A 16,710-nucleotide genomic window follows, 5' to 3' on the forward strand; every position below is an offset into this window, starting at 1 on the left:
CGAATATAATGCCGATTCTTAATTTAAATGCAGTGAATTAGGCCTATATGACTTCTTCATTCAAGCATCCATATGAGCGCGTCAGCATAATATGCTTTGACAGGTGGCATATTAACAACAATAACCCGAATGCATATTCATATAAAAGAATGTACCATATGGTGATCAAATGTTTAAAGCACAACATTTCGATCTCGACGTATAGAATCTTTTCTAAGTTCTAAGTTTGGCGATGCAACGAAATTATAGGAACTGGCGCCATTTAGCAATTGGTTGGACTCTGATTAGATTGATTGTTCACGCTAACCCCTAAAGCAATTGTCGATATCTGGATATTTGTGGGAAGGTTGTTAATTTACTGTGTAGCCTAATTTGTAGACTTCCTACACTTTTTTTAAACAGACTTAAACGAATTCCTGAGGCAAGCGAATTCCCCGTCTCCGGATTTGTTTTACTTGCTGTAAAGCAGGCCTATGGGCACACAGGCCCAGTGCTATAGAAACGAGCATAATTAAAGAGATTCTCACGGCTTGGTGCGCTGTAGGCTGTCACTCACATCTATAGGCTATATGTTCTTAACTACAGTAAAACAACCAATTTCACCTGCTGAAAAGGATGAACATTTGGTCACAATATAACCAGAAACAAGTCTGACACTTCTATAGACAGAAAGAGAAGATAATGGAGGTAAGAGCATATCGCAGCCTGTATAGGCCTATATCTCAGAATAGCAGATCTGGGCTTTGTGCAATTTGCTGTCATCATTCATCGTCGTCTTTGGGCTGTCCCAAACGAGACTTCGTGGCGTCTTGAATCCAACAGAAAAACAAAGGAAAGGGGAAGCCCGTGCATGCAGTCATTTATCATTATATTATTAAAACGTTGCATTAACACACAGATCCAACTCTCGCACTGTCAGTGGAATGGAATTTAAATTAACAAATTAATTCTAAACTTGGAGAGTCGCAGTCACAGTCAGAGTTACTAACATAACATTATGTTGCGTTCACATGCACGGACGGACTGCAGATGAAACGATGCAGTCTACCATTCATTTTCAATGGAAGCCAGCGACATGACGTTGCAAAGACGGAATGATGCGCGCCTTTGCATCGTTTCATCTGCCCGTCTGAACGCACCATCGGTTATCGTACAATCACGTCACCATCCTCATTATCATCATCGCCATCATTAACCAATTTGGAGCCGCATCTGGCCTATAGGCTAATATAGAGATCCAACGATCTAACGACATTCAACACACCAACTGAGAACAAAGAACTGCAACTTAATTCATCCCGAGTCAGCATAAGGATCTCAGCCATGGCATGCAAACAACCTTAGGCTATATAATAGCCAAGCACCATGCATGCAGCTCCAAGCAGTGAGGCACGTTTACGTTGTTTTACTGAAAAGGTAAACATCGAGGCAACGAAGCACACTCGATGTAGACACACATGCAAGCACGGTGATGATCATGTTGGGATATATATAGCTTGTAATGTTTATTAAATAGATGTGTTTTCCTTTGAAAAGAGAGAGAGAAAGATGAGGAAAAACTGGAAACAGAAAATGAAGGATAATGCATGCTTGCTTATCCTATGCATCACAACATCACGTGAAAAGGCTGAGGCAATGTACAGAGGCCTATTCCGTTATATTATTGAGTGTCGATTGACTGACATTGAACTTCATTGGTTAAGCAACGATTGCTGATTTTATACACATTGCATTTCCCAATAGTTAAATTATAGATAGATACTGAACGGTCACTCATATGTTCATGTTAGTCATTTTAGTTCAGCTTGACATTTATGCGATAGAAGCGACTTCATGCAATAAATGCATGGTGCGCTCCTGGATAAACTTGACATAGGCTATACCAAATCGGCACTGGTGGAAGGGGGGTGGGTGCTGGATGCTGCTGTATAACACTTCTGAATTGACTGCTGAGAGAAAAATATCACAGTAATATTTCTTAAACATTTTGAAGTTAGACAAACATATGACGTGGATTAGTAATGTGCACTGGAGCTGTGATGGCATCACATTTCAAATGTCATGCGCATGCCTTTTCCAAAAATCATACAGATCTTGGCGTCTCATGGGAACGCATTTGTGTGTTTACAGAGGGGGGTCTGGCCCCCTTGGCTGCCTGCTCGACAGGACATATATCTTATAAAATCAGTTAAAATATAAATATTGCAGGGTTTTGTACACAATAAAGCAGTGTGCCCAAACCGTTCTGTTCGATTACATATTTTGAATATCCTGCAATCAATTGATATATAGGCCTATATACTTCTCGGAGTATGATATTGCAAATTCAATATTATCACACTTAAAGGCGCTTTTATTTCAAAATATAGACTTAAACATCCAAATGGCATTATAAATATTCTACGGTGCAATAAGGAGGCTATACCATTTGTGACTGCAGCAAATATGCGACAGACCTGCTATAGGCCTATACTGCAGCATAGGCTACTTATAAAAAGCAATACAATATTCAAGTTTTTTGTTTATGTCTCTCCCATATATTTTTTTGTAAATAAAATAAAAGAAACCCAACTCAATTTAAGAAACCAAATAAGCCAATTCACTATAACACAATAATCCCGTCTAAGGAAATAACGCGCGGTGAGGACTTAAGCCTGCTCACCGCTCCTTGTTACACAATCAATAGATCACAAGTGATGCGTTGCCTTCACGGGCATGTATGAACAATTCAATTCGACATGGACAGTTTTGGCTGAGTGGACTCAGTGTGAGCAGCATAACAACCATATACGATCCATCTATAGCTTTTAACTGATGGCCTTTCTGCTGAGGAACTGAACCATTAGACAAGACATAATTCAACTGAATTATTCAGTCCCATAAATTGTCATTTACCAAAAGGATATGATTCCATTGTAAATATTAAGCATCTAATGTAAATCTATAAGCACACATCATGCATGTGCAGAATCTGTTGGACATAATGTGTCGCGTGGCATTTCCATGCTTGGTTAAATTCGCGTGCCTGACTTGCTGATCGATGCCCCATGATCAGCAATAGTTATCCAATATAGCCTAATTAATTTATACAATAATGGAATTGGCTTTTTTTAAGTATAAAAAAATAATGTATAACAATAATAATTTAGCCAAAAGTCTGAATTATTATGTTGGAGCATAAAAATGCTAATTTGCGAAAATATATTCAAAAAGTAATAATTTGTGATTCCAAGCAGTTTTGTACAATGCACAAGGCTTTTAATTGTGCTAATTTACCAAACAGTTTTCCAATTTCTTTATGACATTTTTCATTGGCAGAGAAACGTGTATGGACAAAATGTGTAGCCTACATAAGTTATAACCGAGTTGTAATGGCATGCACGTCCTATTGCTGCCCCTTATTGTCTCAGGTGTGCAATAACAGATCAATGCGCACAAGTTCACTTAGACCTGTTTCCCCAATTGTCGTACTTTCTTATTATCCCGCATAGGTTATTTCGAACCTGGAAGATCGGGACCTCTGATCCCTAGAGTTGACCTTTTGTTATTTCAGCCACCGGAAGCACCTCAATGGAAACAAGTTGAGCACGTTTCCCAATGGTAAACATTATGCTTGACGCATTAGTGGCATGGGAGCGTGGGGCCAGGGGATCGACCCCTCAAACGCCCATAGCGCCAGGGAACGGCAACAAAGTCTACGAGGCCTATAGCCTACTTGTTCTCCATTGCTCTCTTGCCACTTAAAGCCTATATCGATTATCCAAATATGCCATTAATATTTACAACTTACTGCAGTGGGCTATATGGCTGCGAGTGATTTGGTGTTTATGTAGTGTTGAGCCCCTGAAATCTATGGCATGGGCGAAGCTTACTGCTGTTACGTGGCCCCTTGTAGTGGCAAGGGAAAACAGCGCATGGATGAAATGGAGAGAAAGAAGCAGCTCCCATATGGCTATACCTAGTGAATGTTTATTTCTCTTGACAAAGACACGTGCCTTAAGTCTTGGGCACGGAATATCTATAGAACGACTACATTAATGCAAAAGTATAGGCCAAGAGTCGAACAATAATCAATGAACTAAATATATTCCCCGTGAAAATACTTTCACAATGACCACAATGACCAGGTACAAAACATTAGCCATGTTACTGTGCTCTCAACACACAACAACGTAACTGTTTCATAATTTAATTCGATCATTGTGATTTTAGCGCGACGATGACACGGTGATAATATGCGCGTAATTATTCAAATGAAGAGAGAGAAATGCAGGCTGACAGTTGAGTCTTTCTCGGCAGCTCTTTCAAACCGACATTTTGACATACCGGTAAGCAACAGCACGTGATTGTAGGCCTATATATATGTGTGTGTATGTAACAAAAGTCGAGAATAAATGTCAGCTGTTAGGCCTACACGCACAAATTAATATAAATTGAAAGAGTCTATATCATGTATTTTCTGGGTATAGAAACTTTGCGCGTAATATACAACTTCGTCCTATATGTCTAATCTAATTTATATACACATTTTCCAGTCCCAGCTTCATATAGTCCAGACGGATTTCTCAGAGGGTTCATGATATTTACCGTTTGATGGCTTTGTTTAGAACAAGAAATAGCATCATGGGAATGACGTGATATGTAATAAAGTCTGTCATTCGCTCGTTGATGATTAACGGATACCCAATCCACCTGGGGAATACTTGGTCATGTCTTGAAATACAATGGCCCTCAAACGCATGGACATATGGTTTGTAAACCTTCCTAAAGTATGTTGTACTCAAAACTAACCATTTACCCTTTTGCCAGCTCTTCTCTGCAAAGGCTCGACTGTGTTATAATGAAGATCTGATTCATATTCAGAATCACAGTCTGGATATTGTATGAAACTTACCATATCTGTGTGAATAACAGATGCAATGCATCGTGGTATCCCCGCTCAGGTTCTGATGGAAGAGGAGGGAAGCCCGTGCACGGCACATGTCATGTCAAAGTTTTGCGCCAATAGAATAGCAGCTGTGCGCGATCTAGACATCCTATTGGTGGACTGACGCTACCAGACGGGGAAAGTGTTGGAAGTCCAGCCCATGATTTGTGCAGATTGAAATGTAAGCCTGTCTCCCAGACCATCAGGAAACAGATCGAGAATTTGTTCCTCTCGCTCTTTATCGTACCCGTGGCGCACGAGGGGATTTCCTTGACAGCATTCTGGACACTCGCAAAACTGGACACAGGACCGTACCCACACGGGAGGCGTGATTGCGACACCGCGTTCATCATTTGTGGATATAACGCAATGGGTAAGTAAGTTGATGTTTGAACGTTTTGGTGTCAGGGGATGGAGCGATCGGTCGAACTCGCAACGGTAGGTGGAAACGCGCGGCATATTGTTTTTGCACCGCGTTGCGATTTCCTCACGATGTAATCTAACTGAGGAGGAAGGCTGTTACGCATTGTTGAACGAATCAATTATGCTTGAACGTTGGCAATGGCCGCTGTCTATTCAAGCACGCAGTAAAATATATAGGTTATCCAAACATCAAACTCAAAATTATACATTGTGAGAAATATAACTAGTTAGATCACCAATACGTTGATTAAGACCGTGGTATGTAGAGGGTGTTTTTATTATTATTATTATTATTATTAATAACCCAAGACATGGGCTTTTCTCCTGGTCGACTTGATGCATGATGCTCAGAAATATATTGGTTATCGAAAAACCGTGCCAAAGAACATGCAGTCAATATAGTAACTCACTTTATTAACTTCAGTTTAGCCTATAACATATAGCCTACACTGAAATGCATAAACTGGTCATCATCAAATGATCAGCAGACGTAAATTGTAACCACTTTAGCCTACAGTACTAGCAAATTGGGGCCTTGCTGCTGGCGTGATGGGTTACATTTTTCTTCTCTTTGTGTTTTTTGATTATACTATAGAACCAGCCTTCGGGGAGGTGAACCAGCTGGGTGGTGTTTTCGTCAACGGTAGACCACTACCCAATGCCATCCGGCTCAGGATTGTAGAGCTGGCCCAGCTGGGAATAAGGCCGTGTGACATAAGCAGGCAGCTCCGGGTCTCCCATGGCTGCGTCAGCAAGATCTTAGCTCGGTACAACGAGACTGGCTCTATTCTCCCGGGGGCTATCGGAGGCAGCAAGCCGCGGGTCACCACGCCCACGGTGGTCAAACACATACGGACATACAAGCAGAGAGACCCGGGGATTTTTGCCTGGGAGATTCGGGACAGACTACTCGCTGACGGGGTTTGCGACAAGTTCAACCTGCCGTCTGTCAGCTCGATCAGTCGGATCCTTCGAAACAAGATTGGGAATCTGTCCCAGCAGAATCAGTACGAGTCGAGCAAGCAGGGTCACCCACCACCACAGCCCGCTATACCGTACAATCACATATACTCGTATCCAACTCCCATCGGTGCCACGGGGACCAAAGTACCTACTCCCCCCGGAATGCACACCCTTCCCGGACACATGGCTATGCACAGGATATGGCCTTCATCGCACTCGGTAACAGATATTCTTGGGATACGGTCGATAACAGAGCAACAAAGTAAGCATGTTGTAGCCTATATACCTTTGGAAACTAATTGTGTTTTTGAAGTTATACGAAAAGGGCACAATGTAATTTCTAAGGTTTTTGTGCGCTGCTGCATGCATGCATGCATGCTTGCTTGCTGTTGCTGGTGTGTGTGTGTGTGTGTGTTCACATTCATGCATGCATCTGTCTGGGGGTGTTTATGCGTGTCAGTATGTTTGGTGTGTGTGTGTGTGTGTGTGTGTGTGTGTGTGTGTGTGTGTGTGTGTGTGTGTGTGTGTGTGTGTGTGTGTGTGTGTGTGTGTGTGTATTATAACAGTTCTTCAGTACTCTCGTTTTGTAGAAGTTACAACAACTTTGGTTAAAGTGACGCTCGAAAGCTGATCTGATTTGTAGGCGTCTCTGCAGGGAGTGAGAGCAAATCATATCCTACTCCTCGGCTCCGGTTTGTTATTGATGTGAAAGTATAGGCTATAGGACTGTATAGCACTGTAGTTCAAACGTCTTGCATAGAAACAGATGGTTCAGCTTGCAGTAATAATTAAGAAGCGGATGTGGAATAGCCTATTGGGTGGACAAACCAAAGCAAGGCGCAGTGGCGAGGTGAACGGAATCAGAATTAGGTGTGCACAACGTTTGCCAGGAACCAGACATTTTGTGTTAGCGCTGTTATTACCAAACACACCATACACACACACACACATTCAAAAGTATGGCTAGTAATATACGCTCTTCGATTTTGAAGGGATTTCATTTCAGTCGAGTCTGGACTGCGATAAGCTACTGTTTACTATAGTGCTAAAGATTAATGTTTTATGAAGGTAATTTTGATTGCATATAGATAGACTATATACGCATATTTGTAGGGCCAACATGCAGGTAGCCATAAAACTTCTTCTTGCACTCAATAGCACCGCAACTGTTTTGGAAACAGTGAAACAGGATCCTCCATAAATCACTGTTAATGGTAGACAAGTTGTTGTGAAACTTTTTTTTTTCTTTTTTCCTGAGACAATGTTTCTTGTGGCAGCAAGGGAAGTGTTGTCAGCCGAGGGCCCGTGCTAGTACTACTGTCAGGACAGAGTATACCTATAGCACGACAGTGCCTTGCAGAAACATGCCCAGCCCGGCAGACAGACAGTGCTTTGATTTGGGAGGCCTCGGCAATTCTATGCAAACTTAACTCGGTCAGTCTAAACAACACATTGTCTCTCAAATGCGAGGCAGATATTTCATGCCGAACAAGAAATTACTAGGGGAGGAATGTGTTCTCAAAGGCTGCCTTTCTAAACAATTTATGCATTTCCAAATTATTAACAGATGTTTGCGGCAGGTTTGGAAAGCCGAAATAAGTAGCCTATACCATACACATGACGTGAGGCCTCCTTTAGTGTCACAATCATTTCACCAGCCATATGATTTCATTAAGAAAATGAATCTTATTACAAAGGACAGGTATAAGCGTGCCTATTACCCTGTAATTTTAAAAATCAAAATAGGGACTTAAATATCAGGCTGCTATATAGTCACACACACACACACACACACACACACACACACACACACACACACACACACACACACACACACACACACACACACACACACACACACACACACACACACACACACACACACACACACACACACACACACACACACACACACACACACACACACACACACACGCTTATGATGAATTCAGTATAGGCCACTATTGAAAAATATATTTTCGAGAAGTAGGAGGAACAATTATAGGCCTATAAGCTATCTTAAATAAGACACTCTTTGTCTTGAGTCGCATCAAGTTACAACACCGGTGGGCTTGCTTTCCCCTACTCTATTCTTTAAACGTTGGGAGCCGTGTATAATATAATATCCATCACGCACAAAGGGGAAGCGGTTAAAGTAAATCTAATTTGTCCCCCCACAGGAAGGCGTTTGGTGGGCTAAATGCTCCTGGCTATTACACGAAAGGGTCGTCTTACTGCATTGCGTTCATGAATTGGCCTTCAGTTTGATCAGCGGCTATGGGGGCGCGCACGTTCGCGCACGCTGATTTCAGCAGGGATGTAATGGAAGCTGTTTTGTACGTCGACGATGCTTATATACTATATTCACAAACTATTCAGTCTATTGTTCGTGCGGGAAAATACTGAATGAGTCAAGCAAAATGTTAGCTTATATAGGGCCGGTATGTATAGGCTATAGTCTGGCAACGGGGTGCAGATCTGCAAAGATAAATGGAAAGTGTGCAGGTATTTTCTTTATCTTCTCTGACGTCCCTTATCTCCTCTGTCTGTCTCTTTTTTGCCCCCAGTTAGTGACAGTCTTTTCCCAGTGCCAAACTAGAAGAATGGAACGCTATAAACAGGACAAATTTTCCTCCAGCGAGCTCTACCCTATATAGTCAATGGCGTGGATAAACCGCATTTAGAACCTGAAGCAAAATACACATGCAGGTAAAACAAAAATAAGGAGCTCTCTCATTTACTTAGGGTTCCACTTTCGAGGACTAAATGCTAGCATGGAGACCTGCCTGGTGTTAAACACGGTCAGTATAAGAGCCTGGTAATTAAGGCTACGATCCTAATGCCAGGCTTAATGATCTAATAATAAGTATATGGCCTGGAAAATTGTCTCACGATATGAATACATTCCTTCTGTATAGTGGGCGCACTCAAACGTTGTCATTTGTTCCAGTGTCGTGTTGGATTTGGTCTCTGCACGACATTTAAGTGAACATAAGAAATTATAAATACTTTTTCCATTCTATATTTTCATACATTTTTTTGCAGAACCATGCACGTCAAAGCTATATAAAATGAATTGCAGCCCATATGCTAAGGAATGACATAATTCATAATGTGAAATATAAGACATAAGACAACTTTCGGATTTCAGCTGCATTTTAGTTGAGGATACGTTTCAGTGGCCTTAACAATATTAATTTGGCGCAAAAATGCGTGATTTGTCAAATAAACAAATAAATAAATAAAAATAGTATATAGCCTATGACCTATGTCCTATAAGAGGAGTCCTGTGAAATGGGCTAAATATTTCGAGCGTTATAAATAGGCCTATATTTGCTTGACTAATTCAAATAGCCCATATGGGAAATTAAGCATTCAACAATTCTATTGTATATATCCCATTACCAGTCATATATAAAAACTGGAAACTGCATAGCCTATTAATATCTTGCGCATTATTATCATTGTTATTATGTAGGCTCTAATGTTACAACTGACACAATTGTTTCAGTTTCTAAATACAATAACGAAAACTGAAAAATAAATGCATCTCAGCCTGTCAGGGGAGGACTATTTGTTTAATCCAGAGGCTTTTTGATTAGATTTTCAAGTGATTCATGGTGGCTATACAATTATGTCAGCGGCACATGCCTGTATTTAATTATAAAATAATAATAATAATCTCATCAAAAGGCTATTTTGATTTTCTGAAAACGACAATGGCGGGATATGATGACAGCTGTACCTGTGTGCACACGTGCGTGTTGGTGTGACAGTATAGGCCTATGCATATACGGTAGCTTATACTAATGCGCGCGTAGGCCTACATGGCACGCGATTCCTGGTGGAGACAAAACCATTTAAACAATTTCAAGCCGCATAGTTTGGTTTCTACGCTAATTTTATTTAAAACAGCATAAAGCAACAGATACAGTCAGACATTGAGGGCGTGTGAAGCCTTCTTCAAAGTAATGGCGCATGTACAAATGTGGTTAGACTACAAACTACACAGAACAACGAGTTATAGTGCAAAGCAGAAAATACAGAAAATAACAACTATAAATTACAGACTGCATTTCACGGCAAACCAAGAACAACAACTATTTCTCAAAAGGGCATATAGTCTATAAAAGCTTGCTCTTTTGCATCAGCCATTTTAGCTGCTGCACTGTTGCCTACCTAGGCGTGCACCATTTGAGACCGTGCGTGAAAATGCGTGAGTGAGACTGAGAGAAAATGACAGACATAAATCCCAACCGATGTTGTATGATATTCACGCTGTGCTTGTTGCGCAGCTGTGTTGCGGCTGTATGGCAACCATGCATGATAGCAATTCTTTGGCGCAAATTCCACAAGACATCTCGATATCCACACTGCACCCAAATAAGCATAAGCTAAGCTTATTTTTCTCTATTGCCCTAAAGGAGAAGGTGACGAAAGATGTTATGGGTCATTTGTGTCTTTTGGCGTTATTTCGGCCCAATGAGAAGTCGCAAATAGCCCCAGTCGCCAGTCTAAACGCCGAATGGCTGTTTGGCCATTGGCCGTAAGCTATTTCTAGAGGCACTGCAATCAGATGCGCCCATGGGACTATCACACGATCCTCATTTGAAAGAAGAATTGGATCATTAAATTTCGATTCAGGGTTAATGTATGCGCACAAGTCTATGTAAACAGAGCCTGCGGCTCGGAAGTCATTCATAATGCCCACTTTCCGTCCCCGTGTCTCCAAAGGACTGAAACGATATATATCAATCAGACAGACACCGTTTATACATTGAGTTTCCAAATAAACTAAAATTTTAGCAAACAAATTTAGGTTGCCATTTCAGATTAACATGCGTTAACGCCACATTTAGCTGATCAAAAATAAAATAAAATAAAAACAAATAATAATAATAATTATTATTATTATTAGTAGTATTATGACCACATTTGATTTGACATGGTTATACAAACATTTATCAGGTTTGGTTTGAGTTTTTCTAGGTCTAATTATTGTCAATCATGCAAGCGTTTTTTGTCTGGACATTCAGTCGAGCTTTTAAAGTCAGGCTTGGATCGATACTATATGACAAATTGACAATTAACGGAGATGGAAATAACTCAATTAACAAATAATTTCGAAACTGAAGAAACGTAACTATAGTCTAATGGCAATAGGCTATAAGATGGTGATCTTGATGGGGGGGGGGATAATACAAAGATCCAACATGAAATTGTGCCCTAATGCACTAATACATAGGCCCACTAGTTTCCCCAACTATCATGACAGCTTATGGGGTTATTTATTTGAAAATCTATGACTTTGATAATGATGTAACACTTTTAGAGTCAATTTGGCATTTTGTGGAATAAACTAGCATAATCAGATCAATTTGCACAAACTTCCAAACATACTGACACGCATAAACACCCCCAGACAGATGCATGCATGAATGTGAACACACACACACACACACACACACACACACACACACACACACACACACACACACACACACACACACACACACACACACACACACACACACACACACACACACACACACACACACACACACACACACACACACACACACACACACACACAGCTATCTTAGCAGCAAATCCTAGTCAAACAGGACAGAGGAACAGAAAAAAAGCATGCAGCTCTCCACCAGTGATTGTCAGTAGTCATAGACCACCCAGGAATAGAAATTCTGCCCTAATGTTGAAATGCTTTGTTGAATTCCTCCAGTTAAGTTTTGTCGCTCCGCCAGCAACGCTAGACCATTCATGGTGAAAGCCTCATGCTTGCCTCATTCTCTATCATATTTCAACTCTTCCTGTGTTTTCACTCCCAATCTCTTGTGACATTTGTATTGCGGTGAGCCGGTGCCCCCCACCCTAACCCAGACCCCATGTCTCCCATCATCTGGCATGGCACTTTGCCACTTATGTAGAAAGAACCCTGCATCTCGAGTCAACTTTTGAGACATTACGATCATAACAATAATATAGGAAATTGAGGAGTTAGCTATATGTTCCAAAACGGCATGCATCAATTTCAGAAGAAGCCGTCATTTGAAAAAGTGACCCTCACTTTCAACTGTCTTAATATATTTATGATTATTATTATTTATTTATTTTTGATAGGGGCCTTAAGAGAGACTCCAATAAGCTTTACTTTCATTTAGCAAGTGCAGATTTGACTGTTTTCAAATTGTGGCATTTTGTAACCAACTCTTAATTAAAAGACTGTACAGCAAAACCCTCAGTGTTACGATTTCATTCAGTCAATTGAATCAAATCAACACATGAGGATTTTGCTGCTGATTTTCCTCAATCGCGTTCGTGTTAGAGCTGCTCAGTAAATGAATGGGTTTCAGGAAAATGTTAAATAAATCAAATTGACCAAGATTTGAGTAATGAGTAATCTAGGAGACAGCAGTGAGCTATTCAAGTTCTGTTCTTTTTCACTGGCTCTTCCATACCCTCTCTCCTGCATTCCACTCAGCCTTGCAGGTAGCCTCAATGTTAAATTGTGTGTGTGTGTGTGTGTGTGTGTGTGTGTGTACTCATAGTTTCATTGTACATATATTCTACTAGGTTCTTATAGCTTAGTTATGATTCAATTTTGTATGTATTTGATGTATTACCATGCATGTGTTAACTTGTTCTCGCTTACTGTATAGTCGCTCTGGATTACGAGCATCTCCTAAATGCCTAAATTGTAAACATACGTCTACCAAAATTGGGATTACTCATTTTCAATTCACTCTGTCCAAAGTGTAAACCGCAAGTGACACATGAATAATGGGACCTTCATTAACAGAGTGGAAGTGAGGACTTTTCTTTGTGTAATTCATTTCCTAATTTCTGAACTAGGAAGACAATTCACATTGCGATACCTTATATTCATATAATTAGTCCTTATAAGATGGCACCATTTTTGTCTGCATGCTCTGCATAAGATGGCACCATTTTCGTCTGCACGCTCTGCATAAGATGGCACCATTTTCGTCTGCATGCTCTGCATAAGATGGCACCATTTTCGTCTGCACGCTCTGCATAAGATGGCACCATTTTCGTCTGCACGCTCTGCATAAGATGGCACCATTTTCGTCTGCACGCTCTGCATCTCAGAGGAATATCATGGACAGTTCGGAAACCATCTACCAGTGACATCATCATGGGGAATTCAAGCATGCTTACCGATGATGTCACTGGTTGGCAGGTCTCTGTCCACACCCTGGTCCCCAAACTATAAGTATCTTCTCAAAGCAGAAGCGTCTGACACAAAGTAGTTAAGTCCTTAAAACAATTTCTTTAGAGATTCTTAGTAGAGATATACCCTTAATAACAATTACTCTCTTTTCCTTCGGTAGATGCCGAGTGGATTGCCCACAGTGAACAGCTATGTCACAGCTCCCAGCATCCCTCCTTACCACCGTCCCACCCAAGTGTCGCCCTACATGGGGTACAGCGGCACCACGTCGGCCTATGTGACCGGGGCCACATGGCACCCAGCCAGTGGCAGTGCTCTATCTCCCCACAGCTGTGACCTCACCACCCCACTGGCCTTCAAGAGCAGGACAGCCAAACCGTGACGCTGTCCACCCCATCACAGCTTCAGCACTGTAAAGTCTCCACTAGACAGAGACAGGACACAGGGGAGAAAGGAATAGGATCTATGCACACAGTATAAATCTTCCTACTTCCGAGCCCCTTCCCTACTTCCTTCAATCACAGGTGTTACCGATACAAATGAAGGCCGTTAATTTTGGTACAACAGAAACACTAGGCAGTGGGACTCAAAGTGTCCTTGAGTGGGTTACAAATGGCCCCGTATAGGTGTGTGTAACTCAGTGTTCAAATGGAACCAAAATGGTTCCATTTGTACACTCTTGAGTTATGGGGGTCCTTGAAATTAAAGGGTTTGAGAACCACTGTATGGAACAGAGCCTTAATTAGTATAATCGGTAACACACAGGGAGTAGGGAAGTGGCACAGAAGTAGGAAGTTATTCTGTGTGCATAGAGCCTAGATTGGGTGGAGAAAGGCCAGGGTGCAGATGGCTCAGGTCTGTCCGCTTCTGGCCTGCGTCACCTCATCATCACCACAATCATCTCCTCGGTACGCCCATGAAGGACCTACAGTACCAAGTTACCCATGTTTGTGCTGGTCTCAAACACTCCATAGGTCCCATGTGAGAAAATGACACCAGATAAACATGGCCCAAAATGGGGACGGACTGGTCCTTTCGTATAAAGAATGACTCTGTTGTGTTGAAAGAGCTAACCAGGGACAGGTGTATTGAAGGACTGGCATGACAGCTACTACACGAGGACATTTTGCCATCCATCTTCTTAATTTTCTCTCAATTTCATGACTGCATGCATATGCAAATGTCTTTGGGGAAAACAGTGGTAATGACTTCATGAATACGCCATTTGCATTTAAGTGTTTCAGGGTGCTTATCAATTGTTAGGTTTTACGTTTATGCTTTTTGGTTTATGTTTTTGATAAAAGTATCTGTCTTATGGACCATTGTTTTTCCCCCACTTCTCAAAAAATGTAGCCAGTTCAAGAGCTCCCAAGAGAAGTTCATGTTTATTTATTAGACTAAGGTACGTTGAATGAAGTGCAATTAGCCTCACAGACAGCACGGGATTCTCCACGCACATTTAGACAAAATTGGCATTTGGTCTTATGTTTGAGTCGATAGCGTTAACAGATGTCCAAATGTTGCACAATGAAATTGAATGTATCTTATTAAATTGTTTTGATGTTACTGAGCTTTCTGAACCACTGACAGTTTTCTGCTGGAAAATCATTAGCATCTTTAACAATTTTAAAGCGTGACGGTGGCAAGATGAAAGACGTCAAACATACTTAGGCCTATATATTTGCTTCCTCTACGCAACTGAAGCCGGGGTCAAATTCAACGCAGACTACACGCCTTTTTTTAGACGGGCAGGAAATAGCATCGCGTGTAATATCTGCAAACAAACCACACAGAGTTGACTTACCAGCGAAAGCGTGGCAGCCTAATTTCTTTCTTCAAAAATATGATGTGCATGTGCTTAGCCTACTGCTTGCTCGTAGAATACACGACGACCAGCCGAATTCATTGCTAACACTTCTGGAAAGAAGGACATAGCCATTAGCCTGTTTGACATGGTCCGCTGGCTGCACCTTGTGGTGGTATAGGCCCAATATGAGAAACCATCGTCAAAAAATAAAGGAAAAACAGTGCCCTCTTTTCCTTTGAATTTGACGGAGTCAACAGTCTGTCTCAAGAGACTATACAGGCCTAATTGACACCAGATAGAAGAATTCCTGCTGGGGAAGAAAGTTTAAAAAAAAGTAAACAAAAAGTAAACAAATAGTTTCGTTTTATTAAAACGTCAAGGCATTCGTGCCCGCCCTTAATTCTGATTCGGGCCAAAATTGGTGAGAATTCTCATCCATTTATAAAACGAATGAATAGCCTATTAGCATGCAAGGGTAAATAATAGAGGCTAATAGGCTAATCTTCATTGTTAATGAAATCCTGAATTTAACAAGAATCACAGCATCATGGCATGATTTGTAATGTGGGCTACTTTACAAAAAAAATAATGGCAATAATAAAATAGGCCTACAATAAATTCATATTTTAAATCGGGCTTTTTTGTGTCTTCTTAAAACGCACAAATGCACCCACATGGGGCCCATGCATTTGCATTTATAATTTAACAAAACTAACCTGCAGTTGATTTACATAGTAGACCTATTATTATCCACCGGGGTACGGGTGAGGGGATGGATATTTTGGTTATGCCTTCCCACCACCAGCCCAGCACCAGCCGCACCGCGCACCCCCCTCAATTCATGCTGTGTTACAGCATAAACAGTCCCTCCGTGTGACAGTGTAAACAGTCCACCCTCTGCAGGGGCTGATTTGACTTGGAAAGCACTCTCCCCCGCATCCAGTGGTCACGGACCGTTGCTCAGGGATCGTAGTGTTTCTTTGACCGTACATGAACCACATCACAGGGACGTGCTGTACCAGCCAACCCTCCCTGCTAACACCACCCGTCACGTGCAAGTAAATGATAGTTGCCAACAACTCTCAGTCATGGCAGTTCTTATGGCCAAATGGCAAATGGCCAAGGTGTCTATTATAAATTACTAGTAGCCTACTATCTCTGGATAGGCCTGTCGTCAGTGGTGGACAAAGTAGCCTACTCAACCATGAGTAAAAGTAGATAGTCCTAGTCAAATATTAGCCTACTCAACTACAAGTGAATGTTGCTCTGTTTGTACTTTTTTTAAGTATTCAAAAGTAGCCTACAAATTAAAGTGCATTTTCCTTTTAATATCTATCTTTAATATCTATATTTAATATATAAAAATGGAAGGTTTTCCAG

The 16,710-nt window shown here is 41.2% G+C and overlaps 2 protein-coding genes across 4 annotated transcripts in view; one reads left to right on the forward strand and one right to left on the reverse strand.

Annotated features, from left to right (window-relative positions):
* The window catches only part of nkx2.9 (NK2 transcription factor related, locus 9), a 29,599-nt gene extending 13,732 nt beyond the window's left edge, over positions 1–15,867 (reverse strand). The window contains exon 1 of one of the 2 annotated variants that reach the window (XR_013792305.1): positions 15,328–15,867. The gene's annotated coding sequence lies outside the window, so the exon portion shown is untranslated. Of the gene's footprint in view, positions 1–4,894; positions 4,952–15,327 lie in introns of those variants that run through there. The other variant, XR_013792306.1, reaches the window with a different exon arrangement.
* pax9 (paired box 9) lies at positions 5,129–15,094 on the forward strand. 2 transcript variants are annotated; one of them, XM_079528426.1, is made up of 3 exons: positions 5,129–5,300; positions 5,946–6,575; positions 13,684–15,094. In XM_079528426.1, exons 1-3 carry the CDS (start codon positions 5,297–5,299, stop codon positions 13,857–13,859), a joined length of 810 nt encoding a protein of 269 aa, XP_079384552.1. In that variant the 5' UTR covers positions 5,129–5,296; the 3' UTR covers positions 13,860–15,094. The 2 variants fall into 2 exon arrangements, with proteins under 2 accessions (XP_079384552.1, XP_079384551.1); XM_079528425.1 differs by having other exon boundaries at positions 5,946–6,532.
* Positions 15,868–16,710: the final 843 nt, after the last annotated feature.

Source organism: Electrona antarctica (genome assembly GCF_951216825.1).
Source record: "Electrona antarctica genome assembly, chromosome: 18".
Lineage (NCBI taxonomy): Eukaryota > Metazoa > Chordata > Actinopteri > Myctophiformes > Myctophidae > Electrona > Electrona antarctica.